The sequence below is a fragment of the Gigantopelta aegis genome, chromosome 9 (genome assembly GCF_016097555.1).
Source record: "Gigantopelta aegis isolate Gae_Host chromosome 9, Gae_host_genome, whole genome shotgun sequence".
Taxonomy (NCBI): Eukaryota; Metazoa; Mollusca; class Gastropoda; order Neomphalida; family Peltospiridae; genus Gigantopelta; species Gigantopelta aegis.
The window spans coordinates 27403566-27428546 of NC_054707.1; the positions used below are offsets into that span (position 1 = coordinate 27403566).

Sequence of the window (24981 nt, forward strand, 5' to 3'; positions counted from 1 at the left end):
TTAGTCTGTCTTGCCTACGATGAATTGTGATCCAGTTGTTTTATAAATGTATTGGAATTTTACTCTTTGTTTCTTTGCTTGCTGGACTACTGCTGGACAAAACATAGAAATAAATGTGTCATATTATTAATGCGAACACGATCTCGCATTTTTCGCATTAATTTCAGGATCTATAGTATCTTAAAGACACTACTCAGTTTGTGGCCATTGATAAAATGTGTCTGATTTACACAGCCTTTTAAATGACCTAAAATTAAATATCTAATACCTCTGTTTGTTTAGAATATGAATGTTTAACAACACCCCAGAATATGAATGTCTGCTTCTGTTCCTTCTTATGTTTACAGTAGCTCTAAGTACAATTTCATTTTCCAATATATATTACGTAGGAAACTAGTGGAAGCTAAAATCTATTTTGGACTATTGTACAATCATTAGGTTGACCTGAAACACCTTATACATGCAGAAACTGATATTCTAAACCATATATTAAGAATGAAACTCTGCAAATTGTATGATTTATAATATTATGTCCATCCTCTAACTACCACAATTTAAAAAAAGATACCCTATGAATGAGTGTTTGGACATTTTAAAAAAATCACTCTATACACACCTGGTGAACAATATCGAGAAACTGCAGGAAGATGGGAGCGAATCCGCTTGCCTGGTTAGCTGCAGTTTGGTTGCTACGGTGAGTGAAGCGATGACCAAATGACAGCCATTCCTTCTCTACCAGAGCTTTGAAGCCCTCTATAGTGCGATAGTGTGCATCTAGCAAAATCTCAGCCACAGACACAACCTAAAATAGAATAATAATTATTGAATAATTGCAAATGTTATTAACTATGCCTGACACAAAATAAATAGCCTCTTAATTTGTTGATATTAAATTGACATTCAACAAAAGCCAGTCTTAAGTAGATAAATAACGAATCACCTTCCCCTGAGGAAGACGGCTACTGATGAATTGTTGAAAGTAAATAATAATAAAGAAGAGTGACCATGCATTTATTAACTTGTTCCTATTTTGGAAATATTAATAATTTTCAAGGAAATATTTCACATAAATGTACATTGTACAAGTGCAAAACTAAAAAACATTCCAGTGTGAGCCCTGGAAAATGTGGAAAATGTTCATCTCTGGCAGCATTTTATTGCAGACTTGTAGGAGGCCGAAATAATGTTACCTGTGTGGTGACATCCCATCCATCCTCGAGACAGATCATCACAGACGAACCCTGAACATCCAACAGATCCACCGTCGCTCCCGCCAGCTGCAGAACATTCTGAACCTGTCACACAGACAACAAGATTTAAACTCTTTACACATGCCTGCATCTTAGTAACATGAGAATCCAGATCACTTGTATTCTCCCATCCCTAGCTATGCAAAATAGACCCATTCCATGAAGTCAGCTCTTATGGAATAAATCTGTCTGGTATAGACTATGACGTCATTGTGTTTAACATGGGGAGTAATACATCGTTGAAAATATATGACGCCAGTTGGTTAATTTTAGATCAATATTTTGTTATTAAAATCTTTATTATAAAAGCTATCTTGTTAATTTGGAGTGTTAAATTATATTTAACACATGAAACAGATGCAGCAAATATGATAGTGTAGTTTAATTATGATAAAATGGTCAAATAAAGAAGTTACTTTTTCAGCCATCTTTCTTTGTTTGTATAAAATAATGGATTATTTATTGAATGGTTGGGAGAAAAAGACTCCATCATATGCGGTCATGTTGGATAGAAAAAGTACAACCTCGGTGGTTAAAAGTTCCACCACCTCGGGGGTACTTTTTCTATCCCACATGACCATATATGATGGAGTCTTATAGCCCTTCACACAGGGAACATCTTTTTTCATACTATGGAATTTGCTACAAGTTATTTATTTCTGAGCTGATTGATTTTTAATTGCACACAAACATAGTATTTTTGTTATCTTTAAAACACTTTTACTTTTCTTCTTATGTCAAACCAAACTGAAATTATTTACAAAAAACATTTTTGTAGGAGAATGGGACAGACTGTAGATTGTGAATCACACGTTATTACAACTAAATGACCGTGACAGTGCTGACTAATGTTGCGTCATCCATAGAATAATTTTCATATTTACATAAAATTTGAGCAACTTCGTCTCAGAAACACCAGGTTCCATTAAATGTTAGCTTATACATGCTAGTCCATGATTCCATTTATAATAAATTCTTGTTTACTGAAGTTTATTGACAAACACTGAAGACATTTGACTACATGTACATACATAAAAATAACCTTTCAGATAAGTTTATTTGCTGCAAACGTCAGATAAAACAAATTACCGTGGGTGATAAATTCTTAAGTTCGAGTCCTGGATAAAGAATCTTAACCTAAACACTTGGATCTACAATCCTAATGAGAAAGAAATGTGATTCAAAATAATAACTTCACATAACAAATATAGTCTCCTAAAAGAGGAAAACAACTTCTGACTTTGTTACTGACCTGCTGCAGCCATTCCGATTCCTCAATCGCCTTGTACAGAGTGGACTCAGTCTGTGAAGAGGTCGTTGTACTGGGAACACAAGCCCTCATGAGTTTCTTGAAGCTAGCTTTCACATGACGGACTTCAAAGAAATCAACTGGGATGAAATCACACTTCGGAAATGATTCTACTTTGATGCCCTGAAATAAATGATAATGAGATTGATAAACAATAATTATTAAAAAATTAAAATCTTAGACCCAAAAAATATATTGCTGGTCAGTGCATGTTTTTTATTGTTTCAAATGTCCTATGGTAGCTTACAAGAGCACTATCTATGTGAGAAATAATGGTGTGCCACATGTGATAATAATATTGGAGTACAAATGTCCTATGGTAGCTTACAAGAGCACTATCTATGTGAGAAATAATGGTGTGCCACATGTGATAATAATATTGGAGTACAAATGTCCTATGGTAGCTTACAAGAGCACTATCTATGTGAGAAATAATGGTGTGCCACATGTGATAATAATATTGGAGTACAAATGTCCTATGGTAGCTTACAAGAGCACTATCTATGTGAGAAATAATGGTGTGCCACATGTGATAATAATATTGGAGTACAAATGTCCTATGGTAGCTTACAAGAGCACTATCTATGTGAGAAATAATGGTGTGCCACATGTGATAATAATATTGGAGTACAAATGTCCTATGGTAGCTTACAAGAGCACTATCTATGTGAGAAATAATGGTGTGCCACATGTGATAATAATATTGGAGTACAAATGTCCTATGGTAGCTTACAAGAGCACTATCTATGTGAGAAATAATGGTGTGCCACATGTGATAATAATATTGGAGTACAAATGTCCTATGGTAGCTTACAAGAGCACTATCTATGTGAGAAATAATGGTGTGCCACATGTGATAATAATATTGGAGTACAAATGTCCTATGGTAGCTTACAAGAGCACTATCTATGTGAGAAATAATGGTGTGCCACATGTGATAATAATATTGGAGTACAAATGTCCTATGGTAGCTTACAAGAGCACTATCTATGTGAGAAATAATGGTGTGCCACATGTGATAATAATATTGGAGTACAAATGTCCTATGGTAGCTTACAAGAGCACTATCTATGTGAGAAATAATGGTGTGCCACATGTGATAATAATATTGGAGTACAAATGTCCTATGGTAGCTTACAAGAGCACTATCTATGTGAGAAATAATGGTGTGCCACATGTGATAATAATATTGGAGTACAAATGTCCTATGGTAGCTTACAAGAGCACTATCTATGTGAGAAATAATGGTGTGCCACATGTGATAATAATATTGGAGTACAAATGTCCTATGGTAGCTTACAAGAGCACTATCTATGTGAGAAATAATGGTGTGCCACATGTGATAATAATATTGGAGTACAAATGTCCTATGGTAGCTTACAAGAGCACTATCTATGTGAGAAATAATGGTGTGCCACATGTGATAATAATATTGGAGTACAAATGTCCTATGGTAGCTTACAAGAGCACTATCTATGTGAGAAATAATGGTGTGCCACATGTGATAATAATATTGGAGTACAAATGTCCTATGGTAGCTTACAAGAGCACTATCTATGTGAGAAATAATGGTGTGCCACATGTGATAATAATATTGGAGTACAAATGTCCTATGGTAGCTTACAAGAGCACTATCTATGTGAGAAATAATGGTGTGCCACATGTGATAATAATATTGGAGTACAAATGTCCTATGGTAGCTTACAAGAGCACTATCTATGTGAGAAATAATGGTGTGCCACATGTGATAATAATATTGGAGTACAAATGTCCTATGGTAGCTTACAAGAGCACTATCTATGTGAGAAATAATGGTGTGCCACATGTGATAATAATATTGGAGTACAAATGTCCTATGGTAGCTTACAAGAGCACTATCTATGTGAGAAATAATGGTGTGCCACATCTGATAATAATATTGGAGTACAAATGTCCTATGGTAGCTTACAAGAGCACTATCTATGTGAGAAATAATGGTGTGCCACATGTGATAATAATATTGGAGTACAAATGTCCTATGGTAGCTTACAAGAGCACTATCTATGTGAGAAATAATGGTGTGCCACATGTGATAATAATATTGGAGTACAAATGTCCTATGGTAGCTTACAAGAGCACTATCTATGTGAGAAATAATGGTGTGCCACATCTGATAATGATATTGGAGTACAAATGTCCTATGGTAGCTTACAAGAGCACTATCTATGTGAGAAATAATGGTGTGCCACATGTGATAATAATATTGGAGTACAAATGTCCTATGGTAGCTTACAAGAGCACTATCTATGTGAGAAATAATGGTGTGCCACATCTGATAATGATATTGGAGTACAAATGTCCTATGGTAGCTTACAAGAGCACTATCTATGTGAGAAATAATGGTGTGCCACATCTGATAATGATATTGGAGTACAAATGTCCTATGGTAGCTTACAAGAGCACTATCTATGTGAGAAATAATGGTGTGCCACATGTGATAATAATATTGGAGTACAAATGTCCTATGGTAGCTTACAAGAGCACTATCTATGTGAGAAATAATGGTGTGCCACATCTGATAATGATATTGGAGTACAAATGAGTTGGGCAAAGTTGAAGTCATAAAAGGGTGCAGGATGTAGCCCAGTGGTGAATGAGAAAGAAAGGAAGAAAGAAATGTTTTATTTAACAACGCACTCAACACATTTTATTTACGGTTATATGGCGTCAGACATATGGTTAAGGACCACACAGATTTTGAGAGGAAACCCGCTGTCGCCACTACATGGGCTACTCTTCCGATTAGCAGCAAGGGATCTTTTATTTGTGCTTCCCACAGGCAGGATAGCACAAACCATGGCCTTTGTTGAACCAGTTATGGATCACTGGTCGGTGCAAGTGGTTTACACCTACCCATTGAGCCTTGAGGAGCACTCACTCAGGGTTTGGAGTTGATATCTGGATTAAAAATCTCATGGCTCAACTGGGATCCGAACCCAGTACCTACCAGCCTGTAGACCGATGAAGAAGAAAAAACCCACCAAAAAAAACAACTTTTGGCATCGCTTCAGTTCTGGAACATTCATTTGACCAAAGACGGATCTCTTTTTTTTCTTTTTTGGGGGTGGGGGTGAGGGGTGAGTGGGGGGTGAGTGGGGGGAGTGGGGGGTGAGGCTTAGAATACTTTTTGTTTACTGCATGTTTAATTTACTGTAATACTGTAACCATTTTAAGACGTCTGGAAGGAAAACCATTTTGCATAACTTATGAAGCAATTTATCATGAAACAGTTATAAAGTTGATTTGTAATTAAATTCAGTATATGTCAAAAAGAGAAAATTCAAGAAAACTAATCTTGAAAATTAGTTAATGTGGTGGTTAATTAAAAGTTAACCCTAGCCATCTTGACCATGCATTCATGGAATGTCCATCCACACCTCAATGGAATTCCATCCACTGCACTGTCAGTCTGTACTGAATAGAGCTTGTGCCAATAACTAACACAAATACCTTCATCTGAGTCTTCTCTCCTAGAACATACAGCGCCACCTTGTGAAGTCCTTTAACTGAACTGTTGATGAGGTCGCCCCGGTAGTCAAGACTGCCATTTGCTTGAGACTGAGAATCCATGCTCGTTGAAGACATTCGGTTTTTACCTCTCAGACTACCAATACGATTCAGTGCTGAAACATGGTTGAAAACAAATACTGACAAATTCAGAAAACTAAGTTTTAACTTACAAATGACTCATGATGAAGATTACCTGTTAAACCTTATTTAGGATGATCATTGCAGGTAATTAATTACTGCAGCAGATAAACATTATAAAACATATTTAATCTTTTTGATATAATCACTTAGTTAAAAAAAAAATATAATAAAAAAAAAAATTGATAAATTAAATAAAAGCCACTTTAAAATATTCAATCATTGTTGCAGCTTTATGCTTTATGTATTTGTCTTCCATAATTATACAAATTCTATCTAAATTTTAACATTTAAATATTTATAATTTGATAAAAAAAAATAAAAATAAATAATTTGATGAAAAAAATAAATCTAAAAAGAAAATTAATAAAAAAAAACCTGTGCTGTTCTAGTTTTGTATGTGCCAACACAAACAACAAGTTCTTCTTCACACATGTATGTAAAGCATTTTACTGGCAGCACTTGTGTTTATCATGTAATCAAAAACAAATGTAAATAAACCTCATTTATAATGAAATTTGAAGAAATCACCTTTGACTAAAACCTACATTCACGATCCACAAAAAAAGCTAAAGCTAACAAAGCTACAAAATATCCTCACAACAACTATATCAAAATGTGAGCTACATCTGCTGAACTGTTAATATTAACTAATGCTATTCATTCTATCGACTACATTTACATTTTATTCGGGTATTTTAAAGTTTTTTGCCCTCTACATCACTACATGAATGTGAACAAACATTCTGAGAGTACTGCTAAAGCAATTACATGTCCTGAAATGTTTTTTAATATTTCCTAAAATAAAGGGCCATAGCTCGGTGCAAAATGGGTAAATCTCCATGAAGTTTAAAGTTTGCTTTTTGTTTAACAACACCACTAGAGCAATTGATTAATTATTGGCTATTGGATATCAAACATTTGGTAAGTCTGACTCGTAGTTAACAGAAAAATACCCACTACATTTTTTCCTAATGCTGCAAGGGATCTTTTATAATATGCACTTCCCACAGACAGGAAAACACATACCACTGCCTTTGACCAGTTGTGGTACACTGGTTGGAACAAGAAAAACCCCAATCACTTGAATGGACCCACTGAGGTGGTTCGATCCTGCAACGCAAGCACCTCAAGCGAGAACTTAACCAACTGGGCTAAATCCCGTCCTGAAAGTCAAACTTGATCTGTAACACGATAAAGCTATGCACAAAATTTCAGCTCACTGTTTTCAGGCATTGTGAAAAAAAAAAGAAGTTTGTTTTGTTTAAGGACACCGCTACAGTCAATTGATTTATTAATCATCGGCCATTGGATGTCAAACATTTGGATGTCAAACATTTGAAAATTTTTACATAAGTCTCAGCAAAAAAACCCCGCTACATGTGACCTACATGTACACAATATATTACTGTTGAATATGTAATATGGTACTTGTTTTAGATTAAAGTTACATAATTACCAAACACTATGTGCTGGAAAATATAATATGACATTTGGAATGATGATGATAATGGGTTTTTTGAAACAGAGACATTTATCTGTTTGGGATGTTTTACAAATAAAATGTTGAGTTCATCAGACTCCTAGGTTTACTTTTTGTACACTCAATTGCGGACACGCTAAAAATAAAGAGAACTACTTCCTAACAAGCTGTTTTTCATACACTAAAATTAATTTAGGTAATACAACAATGAAAATCACATCTTAACACCAAACTCTTCAATATGATGCAAAATAAATGTAAAACAAAAATAAATAAAAATACATAACTTGTAATATACATATAACAACACTATTCATTACAATGAGACAATATATCATCTGCATGGACAACAACATTCTTCCATGTAATATTTTCTCTGACAGCTACCAACCGTATCTTTAATATAGAATGATTCAAAACAATTTTGCTGAGACATTTATTCATTTTAACCATTGTTAGTCAGGTTAGTCAATCATGCTATCATGCATGACATGAGAGAAACTTTCAGGAAATAATCAGTGGTATATTGATGGAATTTTTTTTTTTTTACATGAATGACTACAAAGAAAAACAATGGCGAAGCCCCAAAAATTATCTCCCCCATAGAGGTTGCATCGTTACTATACACACTAGTCTCGCTTTAAACAGCTGTTCGGTAGTGTGATTTGAAGCCACTAGTCGTATAAAATTACTTTGTCCACCACTGTACAGACAAAAAAAGTGGTCATATTTTATCAGATGATGAGGCATTGCACAAAGAATATCTAGACTGCATAACGGATCTATTATATGACAAAATAGAACAAAAAACAAACCGTGAATCACTGGAAAATGAGACGTTTGTATGTCATTGCCAAAAACCTATCTATTCTCGGTTTTAAAAATTTAATTATTTATATATTATTTGAATAAAATCTAGTTGAAATATTATTTTTCTTCATTTTATGTATGCTATGTGGACATTTGTTTATTTGTGTGTTTTGTTCACTGCTTTTTGGTGAGGAGAGGATTTTGGTGGATTCATCCTACCCCCCATGGCATTAAAGGAGAGGACAATTAAGGCATTTGGCCTGGTATGCATATTCAACGATATATAATGCACATTATTGCTTAATATCAAGAAGTATAATCGTATAGTTAATTAATAAAACGGTTAAATGTGACGGCTATTATATATAACGGGCGCAGCCATTTTGTACCATCCCAGTGAATACGCCCTCTGGTGAGCTGGTGGTTACGTAATACCTAACGTGTCACGCCAGGAATTAGTCTTCGAAATGAAGAAACAAAACATACCTGATTTTTGCAGATGTATCGCAGTGTTCTGTAATTATATCCATCCTAGTAAGCCAGCACCAATTATATACAATTTTTTAATACAAAATAAACCACCATTGTCAAAGTGTTGAAATAACTGTATTATGTTTCGTACATAAATTAACCCACGTACTGAAGCAATAATCGGAGTGTTTTCTTGGTTAATTGGTCTTTTCTTTCCGTGGCCTTTCTGTGGTTCCTGATTGGCAGGTGTATATTCAGACGGTCCCCAAACACTGTGTCTAGACACACTAAAAAGATGTGCCTCTTTTATGAAGATCACAGGGTACCGTGTGATAACAGCACGGATACACCTCAAATCATAATGGACATTACCAACCACCCTGCTTTATTACTTGATTAAGTAGACTTTCCCATCTAAAATCACAAAATTGACCAATTACGTTGTCCCAAAGAAAAGAAAAGTATCACTTGGGTATTGTGAGTGGTAGTTTTTGCTCGAACGTGCCCTACCAATAGGCCTAATGGTATGCATTTTTTTTCTTTGGATTTAAAAAATAAATAAATACTATAACTCCATTTCGTTCTATTGATGTAACCTGAAATATATTTAGTTAAATAGTGTATTATACTATCAAGTCATTTATGTTGTTTTACAAGTCAGGTTGATGAAAGCGAAGCGCCTTGTCGTAAATTAGAGCGTTTGTTTACACTGTGCATAGAGAAGATGGACTGAGCTGACGTCACTTCGCCCCAAGCTATACCACCTGACGTCACAAAAACGAAACAAAATGGCTGCCCCCAGTTAGCAGGAATAATCATGGTTTTTTATTAACTCTAAAATTACGGGTTTTTCATTTGTTAAAGTGTCAGTATGTGTTGGTGGTCCGGTATGCATCTTTCCAACACATAAGGCTCTTGTTTGAGTTGACCCTACCTTTAATCATGTTTGTTGTCAATTATTAATTAATTTATTCTTTTTAATCAATAATTTCATAAAACTAAAAGAAAAAGTATTTTAGAAACAACACTTTAAAAAAAATTCTGTACAGGGCCAGCAGAGTGCATTTGAAATTTGTTTTACATGTATAATACCTGACCTTCGTTTTTGAAAAACCCAGGAATGCTAAAAATCGCACTCCTCAAAATGCTTATGAGGGGGGTGGAAATCACACTTCACAAAATGCAAAGAGGGGAAAAATAGCACCCCGCAAAATAATCAGAATTAGAGGCAAGAGACCGAGAGGAATTGCACCCATGAACATTATTAAGTTTGAGGAGTAATAATTTCTAAATTAAATATCTTAAGAGTTATGGTAATGTTTTGTGTTTTCAAAATAAATATCCTAATTTAACTAATATGATGGTTGTTCTCAAAGATGAAGGAATGGGTCATTGCAGTCTTACATAAGAAAAAGAAACACCATGAACACAACATTTGTCGATTTCTTATGTATTTTATGCATATCATGATGCTTTAAAATTCTGAATCATGATAATCTATTGACTATTTATGAATAAAGAATTGAAACCGATTTGTTTGTGCTTATTCTGTTTTATTTAAAACAAGTACAATAATTTTTGTTTTCATCACAGAATGATATTTCTCCATGGACACAAACCTGTGAACTGAATGTTGTAACAACTATGGTACTGTTATTAAGAATTCTAACTGTAAAATGTGTAATAAAACTCTCACCAAAAAAAGAAGTCAATAGGCCTATTTGTAAATCATTTAAACTAAAAAAAATTAAAAGTGTAACAACCACATGGCACAGGGGTTATCACATTTATCATATCATAATATACATGTTATGTACCTGCAAATTCTCTATTTAAAAAAAAAGAAAAAAGTCATAACAGAGAAAATGTCAATATCTATTGTCTTCTACCCAAATGTATCTTACTACAATTTTTATAAATATATATTTCAGGGCTGTAGCTGGGGGGGGGGGGGGGGGGGGGGGGGGAGAGAGAGAGAGAGAGAGAGGGGGGGGGGGGGGGGAGAAAAGACAGTTGCCCAGAAAAAAAAGGCTGAAAAACATTATAGAAACTTAAAGAAAATTCTCTTCTTAACTGTTTAAGGAGTTTTTAGACTATTAATTACTCAGTTCCCCATCCCCCACAAAAAATCCTAGCTACGGCCCTGTATTTTTACAAACAGGATTAACTTTCATTATCGGTGTACTGTAGTTAACACGTCATTTATTATATTACTAACTCAAATCATAGCAACCCATGAAAAACCCCCAAAAAACAACAACAACAAAACCACCCTAACGTAAATTTAATTTTAAAATATACATGTTTTACACTCGGTAAATTCAAATTACTGAGTTGAAATTAAATCGGTGTATGTTTGTTTCAGGTGCCCGTCAACCGATCACATGTACTAGAAATCTGACTCTATCAAGATCAATGTCCTTGGCTTTAAATCATGTGGCAGTATCGTGAAACAGAAAGTAGAAATGTCTGGAGTACATCGCTATGCTATTAACGAAAATAAAACCTGCCTTACTAAATTAGTTTTTGTTGGTGTACGCGTTTACTGTGATATCAGCATGTATAAACATTATACACATCATAGAATTGTTGGACAACGCACCTATTATATTCTCTGTACGTGATAAAAATGACAACAGTGTGAAATAGTAAAATAAACTTCACAATCGTTACCTGCATTGTACGAAATTAAACAATACCGATGAGATCTTAATAATAAGTGAACTCCTAGGTGATTGGCTCAGTGTATAAAGATAACCAACCAATCGTGTTTCAATTTATAAAAAAGTATTCCAGGAAGTTCATTGTGAACAGAATGGAAAGGTTTGTGGCATTGTGGATTCAATTCAATAAACAATTAAAATGGCAGAGTTAAAAAAAAAATACAAGCGTGATTTGTTCAATTTAGGGGCGCGTTATTTCATGCCCGTCAGATTGAGTTGACAGGGGTTCATGGTAGCGTGATACCATCATGATAGCGCTCACACCCGTCAAAAACAAAGGTCTGATTATACATACAAATGTATATAATTGTTTTAATTTTTGAATTTACACTGAATATATACATAATATTTATTTGTGTTACCATAACTTTAATAATTTTGTTTGGGCTGGGTTGTTCTTTTTTACATTGAAATAATTTATTAAAAATAATTATGTTGACAAATTTGGTTGAATTTATACTACTCTGCAAACGAATAATTTGTGGTTTTAAACATGTATATCTTCATATTAAATCGCGATAACAAACACTGAATAGAACCCGGAAGTGTACAGCGAAGAATGGAACGTGGCGTTTTACAAATTAAAACTTTATTAAATGCTGTTACAGTTTTTTTATTGTAAACACTCAAGTATTATCAGTCAAATATGTACACATTTAATGGTTTTGGCATGGTGGATATATGATAGAAAGTTGTAAGAATGGTAGGGAGTATTCTACATGGTTGGGGAAAACCCATGATTTGACTGAACATTTTTTTCTTTTTTTTTTCTTCCATTTTTTTTTTAACCACCAACTGCGGAATTTCATAGATTTTTATTATTTACTTTAATTTTTAGCTGTTCTATGCTTCAGTCACATACATGCTCATAATTAGGTTGGGAATAATAGAGTGGATATACTGATCGGTGCGTTACGACAATCCAAATTTAGAAACGAAATGGTGTATAGTGCATGAGTGCCACCTGTCGGAAAGTCTCTGATGCAACCCCATTGATAACAAGTTGTACAATAGTTACACAATCTAACTTGGCCAAGTCATTTTCACATATAATATTGTGTATCAAACCAGCTGACAGCTTCATCTACATGAATTTTTTATTAACACCATTGACTGATATTTATTGTCAAGGCTGATCATTGAAGACGTAAGTAATGTGTAAGACACTGGTAAAAGAAGCTGTAATAGTGAACCTATTTGACAGTCTAATAATAGGGTCTGTGGCTTCAAGTGAACTGACTTGTCTTCATGTGTATGTCCTAAATATCAACACCCTTACATTAACAGTTGACCGACCCTCATGTACTTAGTGTTTACATCAACACATCAACACCCTTACATTAACAGCTTACCGACCCTCATGTGCTTAGTGTTTACATCAACACATCAACACCCTTACATTAACAGCTGACCGACCCTCATGTACTTAGTGTTTACATCAACACCCTTACATTAACAGTTGACCGACCCTCATGTACTTAGTGTTTACATCAACACTCTTACATTAACAGTTGATCGATCCTCATGTACTTAGTGTTTACATCAACAACCTTACATTAACAACTGACTGACCTTCATCAGGGTTTCTGCCAGAGGGTAAAATGGGTAAGGCGCCATACCCAAATTTTTGGCAGATTTTAATTTTTGTTGTTGACAAAATTAATTATTTCTTTCTGGCAAAAACACTGCTCATGTACAGAGTGTTTACACCAACACTATTGATGGATCTTGTAGTGTAATCTTTACATCAACACAGTTGACTGAACATCATGGGTATACCCTTAACATTAACAGATGACGGATCCTTGTCTATAACCTTTAAATAACACAAATGACGGATCCTTATGTCTATATACAGTGAAACTTGGCTAAATCGGATCACATTTTAGAATTTAGAAAATTAGGTACATTGAAAACTTGGCCGGTTTTGACAGGATTCCAGTTAGTATGAGGTCCTGTTTAGACAAGTTTCACTTTATAAGCTTTACATCAACACAGGTGACTGATCCTTAGGAGTATATCAACATAACTGATGGATCTTTGTTGAACAAGTTGAACAGAAAAGAAACATCAATCTGAGGCTGTTAGCATGGAAAAAACCCTTTATCTTAGTAAACATGATGAGTGTCATGCACAGCATATTTATACTAGGCAGATCAGAGTTATTAAATGGCACAGATGTTTAATTAGGGAATTAGGGCCATGTTGATGAAAGTCTTAGCTGTGATTGAGACATAAGTAGTCAGTGTATCTTAGAGTACAAAGTAATCTGCAGTCACAAGCAAACATTTTGTTTTTACTAATGGCTGAAAAAAGTTGAAGAATGCTAACACCACAAAAAATAAATAAAGGAAAATCTACCAAAACAAATAAAAAAATAAAAACAGATCTTGGTATGACAAATGATAACATGCAATGCTTGGATACTGAAAATAGTAAAATGGTAATACTTGGCCAGCCTCTTCGAGTGCGCCGTGGCATTGTCAAAACTGAAATTTCAGAATTTATGGCAAAAATGTTTTATTTAGGATTCTCAACATTTTTTAATAAATAAATGATGAGACACAATACTAATCAAAATTGTACTTTTACACGCCAAATTTTAAATTGAAAATAAAAGGTTCAAAACGCTAATTTAAAAAATAAAGATAAATTTTCATTGGGATTCAAACAAATAAAATTGTGTGTATACCCAATAAAGAAGAAAGGATGAAATGTACCAAGGTCCGGTTAATGAATGAAAAGAACAGTAACTATGGCTGTCCACTATTGTGCTGATACAGATACATGTAACTACTATATAAACCAGTTGAATGAACTAAAAAAGAAAATACCACAAAATAGCTTCTATTATGCCACACTTACTTTCCAGACATTTTTAATCTAGAACCATTATTTCATTCTTAGTGACATTCAAACACACCATAAGCCACTGGCTTATATGATCTATACTGTTTGAATTTCAATTTTACAATAGATTTAACCTAATTTAATCCATACCTGTGATGTCAAACTGGAAACATATTGTTTAGCATTGCATCATGATTCACTATGCAAGTATCAGAAATCACTACACAATTCTAAAACATTAAGTAATAGTCGATACTAAATTTTCAACAGAATCATCATTAATCAAAGTTTTAAAAACAAAATGTTCCATGTCAAACTATTGTTCTAGGTGTAGATTACTTTTCAAGAATCAACAGCTGTGAAATTTGAACTTTACATGTTTAGCATGTGCATCATGCTTAATGTAAGCCATCCACTGCTGAGGATTTAATGGACAAATGTTTTAGGTCAGGTCCGAAAGGATCTGATCGTTTTGGGTTATTAATTTTGTAAAAAGTTAACAGTCATGTAATTAAAAAAATGGATTAAGTTGGAGAATGTAATAGGAAGTGTAGATGATGAAAAATAATCGACCCTTCATGAATTATTCTTCATGAATTTGAACTTCCTCTTACATTCTCCACTACTTCATGGTTTGAAAATGAAATGCAGCTAAATTCTTTGTCAGTCCCTAATTTTAAAGACACATGTGAAAATGCTAAGGATTAAATATTTTTGAGATGTGTTGTTGTGTTAAAATATCAAGATCCAACTAGTCTCTTGAGTATGATTTTCTATCAACACCTGATTAAAATTTGAATATGTACTGATATATAATTGTGGAATATTACTGGAGTTACCAACAAATTGTTTCTGAGAACTTTATACTTAACACTGTGAGATCATAATGAGACAATCAGTATCATCAACTATAAAGATTTATAATGTAAGTTCCAAACTTTACAATTATTAGTAAAGATATTTAAAATATATTTCTTAGATCTTCAGAGAGACAAAAACGCAATATACATACATATATATATATATATATACTCTTCAAAAAAAGAAACGCAAAAGGGTACAAATGGGTTATAACTCCGATTTTATGTTTCCTACCGGTTCATGCTTTGTGAATATAAGGTCATTGCATGTCCCAAACACATTCCCACGGTTACATTCGATAAAACGCAGCTACTGTACAATAAAGTTCCAAAATGTGAATATTCGCAAAAACGCAGCCACGTGCAAACCATGTCACCACTGCACGTGCGTTGTCTGCACGTGCAACATGAACACCGACAGTATAAAAGTGCAGGGTGTTCGCTTGCCTGGCCTCTGTATCTGGCCGACAGTTGACAATCCAGGACATGCCACGTCTCAGTGAACCGCAGAGAAACAATGCCATCGGCCGACTAGACGCAGGCGAATCCAGAACGGCCGTTGCCAGGGCATTCCATGAGTCCCCAAGCACCATCTCCAGACTGTGGGACCGTTACCAGCAACATGGATCAACACGTGACCTCCCTAGATCCGGTCGACCACGGGTCACTACCCCCGGGCAGGACCGCTACATCCGGGTACGCCACCTTCGGGAACGATTGACTACTGCCACCTCCACAGCCGCAGCAATACCAGGTTTGCGCAGGATATCCGACCAGACCGTACGGAACCGCCTACGTGAGGTAGGAATCGTGCCAGACGTCCAGTTCGAGGTGTCATCTTAACACCACAACACCGTCGACTCCGACTGCAGTGGTGCCAGATTCATCGACAATGGCCTCAACTGCGATGGAGACAGGTGTGGTTCAGTGACGAGTCCCGATTTCTGCTCTGACGTCATGATGGAAGATGTCGCGTGTATAGGCGTCGTGGTGAACGTTATGCGGCAAACTGCGTGCAGGAAGTGGACAGATTCGGCGGGGGTATTGTCATGGTGTGGGCAGCCATCTCACACACTGGCAGAACTGACCTGGTCCACGTGCAGGGCAACCTGAATGCACAGAGCTACATTGACCAGATCCTCCGGCCACACATCGTTCCAGTTATGGCCAACGCCAACGCAGTGTTCCAACATGACAACGCCAGGCCTCACACAGCACGTCTCACAACGGCTTTCCTACAGAACAACAACATTAATGTCCTTCCTTGGCCATCGACATCACCGGATTTGAACCCAATTGAGCATCTATGGGACGAGTTGGACCGACGCCTCCGACAGCGACAACCACAGCCCCAGACCCTGCCCGAGCTGGCAGCAGCCTTGCAGGCCGAGTGGACCACCATCCCCCGGGACGTCATCCGTACTCTGGTTGCTTCAATGGGCAGGCGGTGCCAGGCAGTTGTCAACACACGCGGAGGCCACACCCGGTATTGACTCCAGATGACCTTGACCTTGGTGGTGTGTCCTATCACTTACTCACAATGGACTAGAGTGAATTGTGAACAATCCTGCAACATTTGGTAATTATCGGACTCACCATTCAATAATTAAATCAATTCTCCAAATGTTACGACAATGTGGTTTTGCATTTCTTCTTTTGAAGAGTATATAATTAAATACTGGATGAAAGTCCCAATTTTTAACAGATTGATAACAATAATAATCAAATTGGTCAAGCAACCGCATCTGTCAATTTCGAAAATAGTGGCCTATCCTGAGTTTGTAATTACTGTAACACATCTGTCAATTTAGAAAATAGTGGCCTATCCTGAGTTTGTAATTACTGTAACACATCGGTCAATTTAGAAAATAGTGGCCTATCCTGAGTTAGTAATTACTGTAACACATCGGTCAATTTAGAAAATAGTGGCCTATCCTGAGTTAGTAATTACTGTAACACATCGGTCAATTTAGAAAATAGTGGCCTATCCTGAGTTAGTAATTACTGTAACACATCGGTCAATTTAGAAAATAGTGGCCTATCCTGAGTTTGTAATTAATGTATAATTACTGTAACACATCTGTCAATTTAGAAAATAGTGGCCTATCCTGAGTTTGTAATTACTGTAACACATTTTTGGCAAATGTAACCTTATTTACCATATATTGCCGTGTATTAGCCGACTCCTTAGATAAGCCGACCTCTTAGTTTGACCATTAATATCTAATACAAGATCATCGGCCTTGTGTATAAGCCGAAGTCATCTTTTGTCCAGCTGTATGTTGTATCAATTTCAATAATACTGTCAACAAATAGACTTGTGCTTTTCTTGTTCATTATATTTGTTTTCCCTTTTAATTATTACAAACACGGTAATCGCGATCGCAATCAATGTGGCAATGCTAACATCTACCATGCCGTGAAAAATAATTTAGAACTGATAAAGCATAACAAAAAAATAAATAATTCAAGCTGCAACAACATATCACTGAACATAAGTAATTAATTTATTCACTGGACAGCAAAAAGTAAAATCATTGAGGCATGTTTAATCCCCCACCACACACAGAAACAAAAGATCATGCTGTCCTGACTGCAGTTCACTGTATATGGTATGGTCATGTGACAATAGTGGGAGTAATTAGCCTCCTGAAATTCATGTTATGTTTTTTCAGTTGGTAATGTTAATAATGAGCTTAATTTATTTATGGCATTACTTTACAGTTTAATGCACCCTCCCAACAAAACAATATTAGAAACATAATACTTGTTTGAAGAAAAAACACCGTTTTGTATCTTAAATTTGCTATATGAAAGACTGGTCCCAGCACAGGTCAAACAAAGATGGCGGACAGTTGGAAAGAATACGTTTTTAACATTGAAATGACAATAAAACAAGTAATTTTTTTATTATTATTAATCAAAGTTATAATGCATTCAAGAACAAAAAACTGCATAATATTGCATGATGGGGGTGTTTTATTTATACTATGCACAAATTATTGTTACATAATCGGTGAAAGGCTAAGGGTCTGATCAAAATTTATACGTCGGGAGTAAATCGATCAGAATTTTATGCTCCAATTTGTTGCCTCCGTGTATAAGCCGACTATCTTCTTTTGGAAAGTGTTTCCAGACTTCAAAAGTCGGCTAATACACGGCAATATACGGTAATTATTATAATTACAACAGACTTGCATTTCCTTGCCTTCCATATTTAATTATTTCTGGTGCCTATAATGATTTTGTCTGTATCAATTTATGTTTCTCCATCTGCCAAACATTTTTAAAAAATGGGTAAAAGAGGAATCTGGATATATTTACTGACATCATGCTTTGTATTTTACACTTTTTATTAGGTTTTATAACCCAGATGTATCAATTACATGTGAGTAGATTAATCCACTTTCTATTTTAAATCAGTACTCAAGGTTTGAAACTTGGTGGTGAGCAATATACTGCCCTCCTGAAATTATGCAGAACAGCAATTGTTCTCAGTGTCTAAATAAAACAATATCTACAAGATGTTAGATTTATCTACCTAAAAAGTAATTTCAAGTTACTGAAGGTGTGTTACTGACAAGTATTCACAATTTTCTACGGTGCAGGTAATTTTGAGTAAATGAGTGATAATGGCGTGTGATGAGGTGAGCAGTTCTTCCTCCACATGGAAATTGTTTTGCACGAGCAAGAGCAAAGGCTTGCATCAAACCGTAAGGACTAATAATGGTTACAAATTCATCTCAGAACAATGTCTTTAAATACTGGGCCTGTATGTATTCTTTTAGAAATCTTCAATTAAAATGAGGAAGTGTAAACATCAGTGTGGGAAGTTGTAAAGAATAGCAATCAAAACTTACATGCAGGCTTATTCTTCCGGTTGCCATTGCCACGACTTGATGAGTTTGCTTTGTACGAAGGGCGTAGATGCAGATCTGGAGTTTCGGGAATATTCAGTGAATCTGACCCGCCAACCATCATTAACGAATTGAGACTAGTCAGCGAGTCGCTGTATGACGCACTGTTGTGTGATCGACTACTGCTCGGTGTTGCAGCAACCAGCAACATGAAATATTTCTCCTGTTCAATGCTGGAAGAAGCTTCTCCACTTGATGTACCTACAATTACATTTTAAATATGTCAATATAGTTTTAAACAAGTAACTCAATGAGTACCAGGCTATTCTCAATCCACAATAAAACAACAAATGGAACTATATTAAAAACAGTACAATTATCTTTTACTCTGACACTCCCCATAAAACCCCATTACAAATTAGCAAACATAACCAAGACAGTTATCCATCAATAAAGAAATGAGAAAACTACATTTCTTTTTCAGAGTAAAAAGTAGTAACAAATATGAACATTAGGACATTAGAACACAGCAAAGCAGAATTTGATAATTTTGTCATGGTGACTGTTCTTTTCATTCATTAACCTGACCTCTGTACATTTAACCTTTTTTGGGGTACAGTTTTAGCATTTCAGATCAACATGGCTGATATTCTGTGTATTTTTTTGTATTTATGTACTGATTGTATTAATGTACATTTATGTACACCCACCATCTTGTTACAATTATATTGACTGCTGTATATATATCCTCATATGCCGTAGACTATGGCCTGAGTATAAAGTTCAATTCAGTTCAGCCAACAAAACTTCATCAGTCACTTAATGTACTTTGTATTAATATGCATATTGTCAAATATAAGTCTTATCGAGTTGTCCTAGAGATGACAAACCTGTTGATGGATTGTGCCTCAGCATTCCCATCAGGCTACGGCTGTGAAAACCACTAGCACGCAACAACAAGCCTTTTGTTCTAGGATGCCGCCAGCATATCACAGGAAACCTGGAGTAAAAACAGTCACTTACTCATGTATTACTGATGAATGGTTAAATTAGCTTTGATATTTTAATACATATCACAAAGAATTTACTCTACTTTTCCAAATAATTTGAATTGTAGTTAAAGTTAAAAGAAAGTGTGGCAGGCAATTCAATAAGATTAAATACACCTACTACTGAAGTCCAAGCTAGACTAACAAATCAGGGGGAAGTCACTCCTTACATGTACTCCAAATAAACTAGGGAGAAGTAAGGGGATTTAGGAATAAGTGGTATAAGAAGGTTATTTTTTTCTATTAGATAGTTAAAACTGTAGCATAACCATGCATGTGCATTAGCAACATTTACAAATGAAACAATTTTATAAATCATTAAACTTTAAAGCCCAAATGCCTACAAAAAAGAAAGAAATTAAAACCCAAAAGATGACATACACAAATTTTGGTTTAAGACTAACAAACACATATATACCTATACTGCCGATGGCAACGTGCGAACTTGCGTATACTTTCATCTGTCACAGTCTGTGGTACAACCAGGAGTGCTGGATAGCTGAAAAGAAAAAATAATTTTTTACTTCTGGTGTACAAAGAGAATAACTAATTAACGATGTAAGACATCGGCTTTATCCTGTGAAGGTAAGAATGGGAAATTTTCCATTCAGCCTGAACCGAATAAAGCCGATTTCTTACGTCATTAACTAGTTATTACTTTTATCCTACAGTCCATAAAAAGAAAGGGGAAAAGCTATTATTTCTCTTATTTCAGCTACATTGTACGATGATCTAGAGGTCAAATGAGCAATTTTGTAATATAGCTATGCTGGTATATGTTTATTCTAGATATTAAAAAAGAAAAAGAAAACATAAGATATAGTATAATACTATTGATTGTATGGAAATTTATAAAGTACCCATCTTTATTACTAACTCAAAGGTTTGAACTGGTATGAAATTGTTTTGGTCAACATACTTTTAAGATTTATTTTATCACACATATTTTAATGGTGACAACAAAAGTTTGTATTCTACATAAATTGACATTAAAAGTGTTTGAAATAGTAAAAGACAAACCTTCTACAGACAGAGTAGCTTTTGTTGACTGTTGAGATTCGGAAAGGTTCCGAGTGTGATTTTTGCCCGGGTGTGGACAAAGTGCCAAGTCCAAGACGCTCCAAATCCTGGTAACTGGATCTCTCCATTAACCTCTCCAGGTTTTTCGGATCACTCGACAAGGAACTGGCAAACTCATTCTCATCAATCACTAAGTAGATAGAAAAAAAAAACAATAACGTTAAATTATTTTACTGAAAACAATTCTCATCAATCACTAAATATATAGAAAACAAACAAGAACGTTAAATCATTTTACCGAAAACAATTCAGCAGTTTGTTGGTTGAAATATTCCTTCTAAAAATTGAAATTTTTAAAAAGTGTTTTCGCTTTTTATGATTACGTACTTAACCTGACATTTCACTTGGGAAATTTCACTGCTTTCCATGCACTGGTTTAAAAATTCAAACGGTCAATCATTGGTTAGAATCTGCCATTGTTAGACTATGAAAAATAAAAACATCTACTGAAAACAAAACAAAAAAAGAAACAAAAAAGGGGGATTTGGACAATAAATAATATTTTTAAAGGTTTACCATATCTTTTTATGTGTTTAATAAGAATCAAAATGGAGTTATGTTTGACTTAAATAAGTTATAAACACTACAGACAAAATGAAATCCTAAACTCTTCTTACTGGACAAATCATCAAATATTTCACTGCTGGGTCTCTCTGATTCGCTGTCTGAGGATCGTGGAGAGATGTTCTTCCTCAACATGGGTGGAGTTGGAAGCACATATTTTTGTTTATGAGTTGAGGGCTTCGACTTGATGCCAGCCTTTCGTGCAGTCTTCAGCAAAGTTTTCTTAGCAAAATGCCTGCAAAGCAAAATATTTATCATCATATTTTTGACAGTTTAATAGCAATAAAAATATAGAGAATGTTTCATTTTGTAAATATACTTCAAATTTTAAAATCATTTGTATGTTGTAGCCACAGTTGTTTTGAACTATCATAATGCTCTTAAAATTGCCTGAAAACTATTTACTCTATGAAAATTGGAGAAAACTTGAGGTGTATTCTCTTTTATGGAATGACCTAAATTCTTCTACTGTATGCTCCCTCTAGTTCCAGTCACGTGACTGTAACTTCCTTCTTTTTCCCCCCGAGTGCATCACACAGAGAACAGGAAGCGGGGTGGCTTGGGCGGGAATAAATCTTTGAGGATAGGTAATATATCCAGACAAGTGGCCTGGCACCAAACCAGTGCGTGAACTTCAGAACAGTGCAAGTAACAAATGTCAAGGCGAGTCCTCATCTGTCGGTTTATTGCACATTTGAGTGTGCAGTCCAGAAATCCGACAGCAACCTCAGCGGCAATGAGGACGACCTGTGTTGACCAGAGTCTGCAATGCAACGACTGGACCCAGATGATGGAAGCCCTTGACATCTCCCGTGGAGACATCTCTCAAATAGTAGTTTGCAAAGATATAATCCGTAGCCCAGAAACATCCAGTTAAAATGTGGTATATGGGTGTATTGCAGTGTAGTGACATCGTGGCAGCAAGGGCACGTAACTCATGTGGGTTAGAAGCTGAAGGAGCTGGCAAACCTTTCGCCTGATTGGCACACAGGATCGTTGAACGAATCCAAGTGGATACTGTATTCTTCGTAATATCCTTCAGGTGACTCTGGTTACATGAGAGAAAAAGTCTCTTGTGATGCTGACGGAAGGACCTCGTTCTCTCGATATAATGATGTAGGGCTCGCACAGGACACAAAGCTAAGTCCTCAACATCAGCTGAACACACAATGAAAGAGAGGGCTTGGACCGCATACGAACATAGCGCTTGATCTGGCAACTGATTCTTCGCAACAAAGTTCATCAGCAACCCCAAGGAAACGGAACTACGATCGCGGTGAAAACGAACAAATCAACGTCCAGCGTATGAAACTCTGAGACACGTGCAGCCGTGGCAAACCTCAGTAGGAAGACTGTTTTCCTCGTCAATACTTCTAAGGTACCTGATTCTGCAGGCTCATATGGTGCTGTAGATAAGGCCTTTTAGAACAAGATTAAAGTCCCATTTCGGTGGCCGAAGATGCTGAACTTGATCATCGTGTGAATCTCCAGGATAGCTGACAACTTCGATCCTGTAGCAACATCACGGACGGTGGCAATAACTGAAATGTAGCCAGCGATGGTAGACCCCTTGAGTTTCAAAGATGTACGAAAAGTACAGCAAAAAATCAGCCAGCTTCTGTACATGGATAAAATCTGAGGTTTGACCTTCTGCCGGACACACCATCAATGGAAGCACAGCCATCTAATATTTTAAGCCGTAGTAGTGGATGATCGGTGAGCTTTTAAGATGGCTTCGGTGGTATTGAAAGAAAAGCCTTTCTTCTTTAAACACATGGAGATAATGTCCACGCATGCAGCTGGAACAAGTGCGGCTGTGGATGGTGTAAACTCGACGTGGGATGCAGTAACAGATGATCCCAATCAGGTAGTGGGTTTGGATCTGCAAGCCTGATAAGGTCTGGAAACCACACTCTGGTTGGCCACATCGGCGAGATAAGCAGGAGTCGACAGTGAAACTGCTAGCATCTCTGCAGCACCTTGGGAAGCAGGATTGGAGGAGGAAACGCATAAGCGTCCATTTTGTTCCAACTGATGGTCAAGGTGTCAAGATCTATGGCGTGCAGATCTGACACAGGAGACATGTAAACTGATGGTTGAAACGTGTCGCAAAGAGGTTGATGTTGGGTGTCCACACGCTGTTGCACACCCACCGAAAGGCCTCGGGATGGAGCATCCATTCTGTCGATTGAGGTGCAGATAGACGAGACAGTGTGAAGACCCCTGGAATGTGGCGAGCTCAAACTGCAGAGGAATCCTGTCATCCAACTCGAAAAGGCAATATGTCAGTTGAAGCAGACTGCATAACCGTGAGACTAATGGATTAATTTTTAACAAAAACCACATTGAGTGGACGGTACAAGTTTATAATTTTTACTCACATATATTCACTTAAATGTTTTATAAATACATGAAATAAAGTTTATATATGAATCGGTAAGTATTATTTTTGTGGAAGCGAAGGCAACATCTCATAAACAGCAGCAAGGCAATCCCGTATCATCATATGATCTGAGGAATCCGTATCTTCAACCACTGATGGGACTGGATTATCATCTGGAAAATCACTCAGAATGCGAGTACAAGCAAGATGTTTGGCAGCCTGTGGTGACCCGGAGCGCCCCGTCAGGATCCATCAGAAGCCTTTGAGCTAACATCAGCCGGAGATCGGTGTTGATGGTCTGTGTGACCTGTGGGAGGCTGTGGAGACCGGTTGCGGTCACGGTTCCGATGAGACAAGGACTTGTCCCGAGATGAGTGTGAAGAATGCCGACCTGGTGTAGCCGCTGAAGTCTGTTTCACGGTATCCGCAGACTTCGTAGACAGCAAAGTCGAAGTCGCCATTGAAGCAATAGTTGACTCCGTTGACGAAAGACCCAAACAAAATTCACATCTCGTGTTTTCTTAACACGGGAATTGACAACCCGTACAAAGTTCATGCGAGTCTCCCCTCCGCCTTGAACTTCTTGCATTGCAGACACGATTTCA

The 24981-nt window shown here is 36.2% G+C and overlaps 1 protein-coding gene across 1 annotated transcript in view; it reads right to left on the reverse strand.

Annotated features, from left to right (window-relative positions):
• The window catches only part of LOC121380588 (myotubularin-related protein 13-like), a 114659-nt gene that overhangs the window by 28230 nt on the left and 61448 nt on the right, over nt 1-24981 (reverse strand). The window contains exons 25-33 of the mRNA XM_041509472.1: nt 22047-22228; nt 21370-21559; nt 20768-20848; nt 20191-20300; nt 19304-19561; nt 6049-6221; nt 2503-2682; nt 1191-1295; nt 617-802 (exon numbers count right to left, since the gene is read on the reverse strand). Of these exons, the coding sequence (XP_041365406.1) occupies nt 617-802; nt 1191-1295; nt 2503-2682; nt 6049-6221; nt 19304-19561; nt 20191-20300; nt 20768-20848; nt 21370-21559; nt 22047-22228 (1465 nt within the window). The remainder of the gene's footprint in view (nt 1-616; nt 803-1190; nt 1296-2502; nt 2683-6048; nt 6222-19303; nt 19562-20190; nt 20301-20767; nt 20849-21369; nt 21560-22046; nt 22229-24981) is intronic.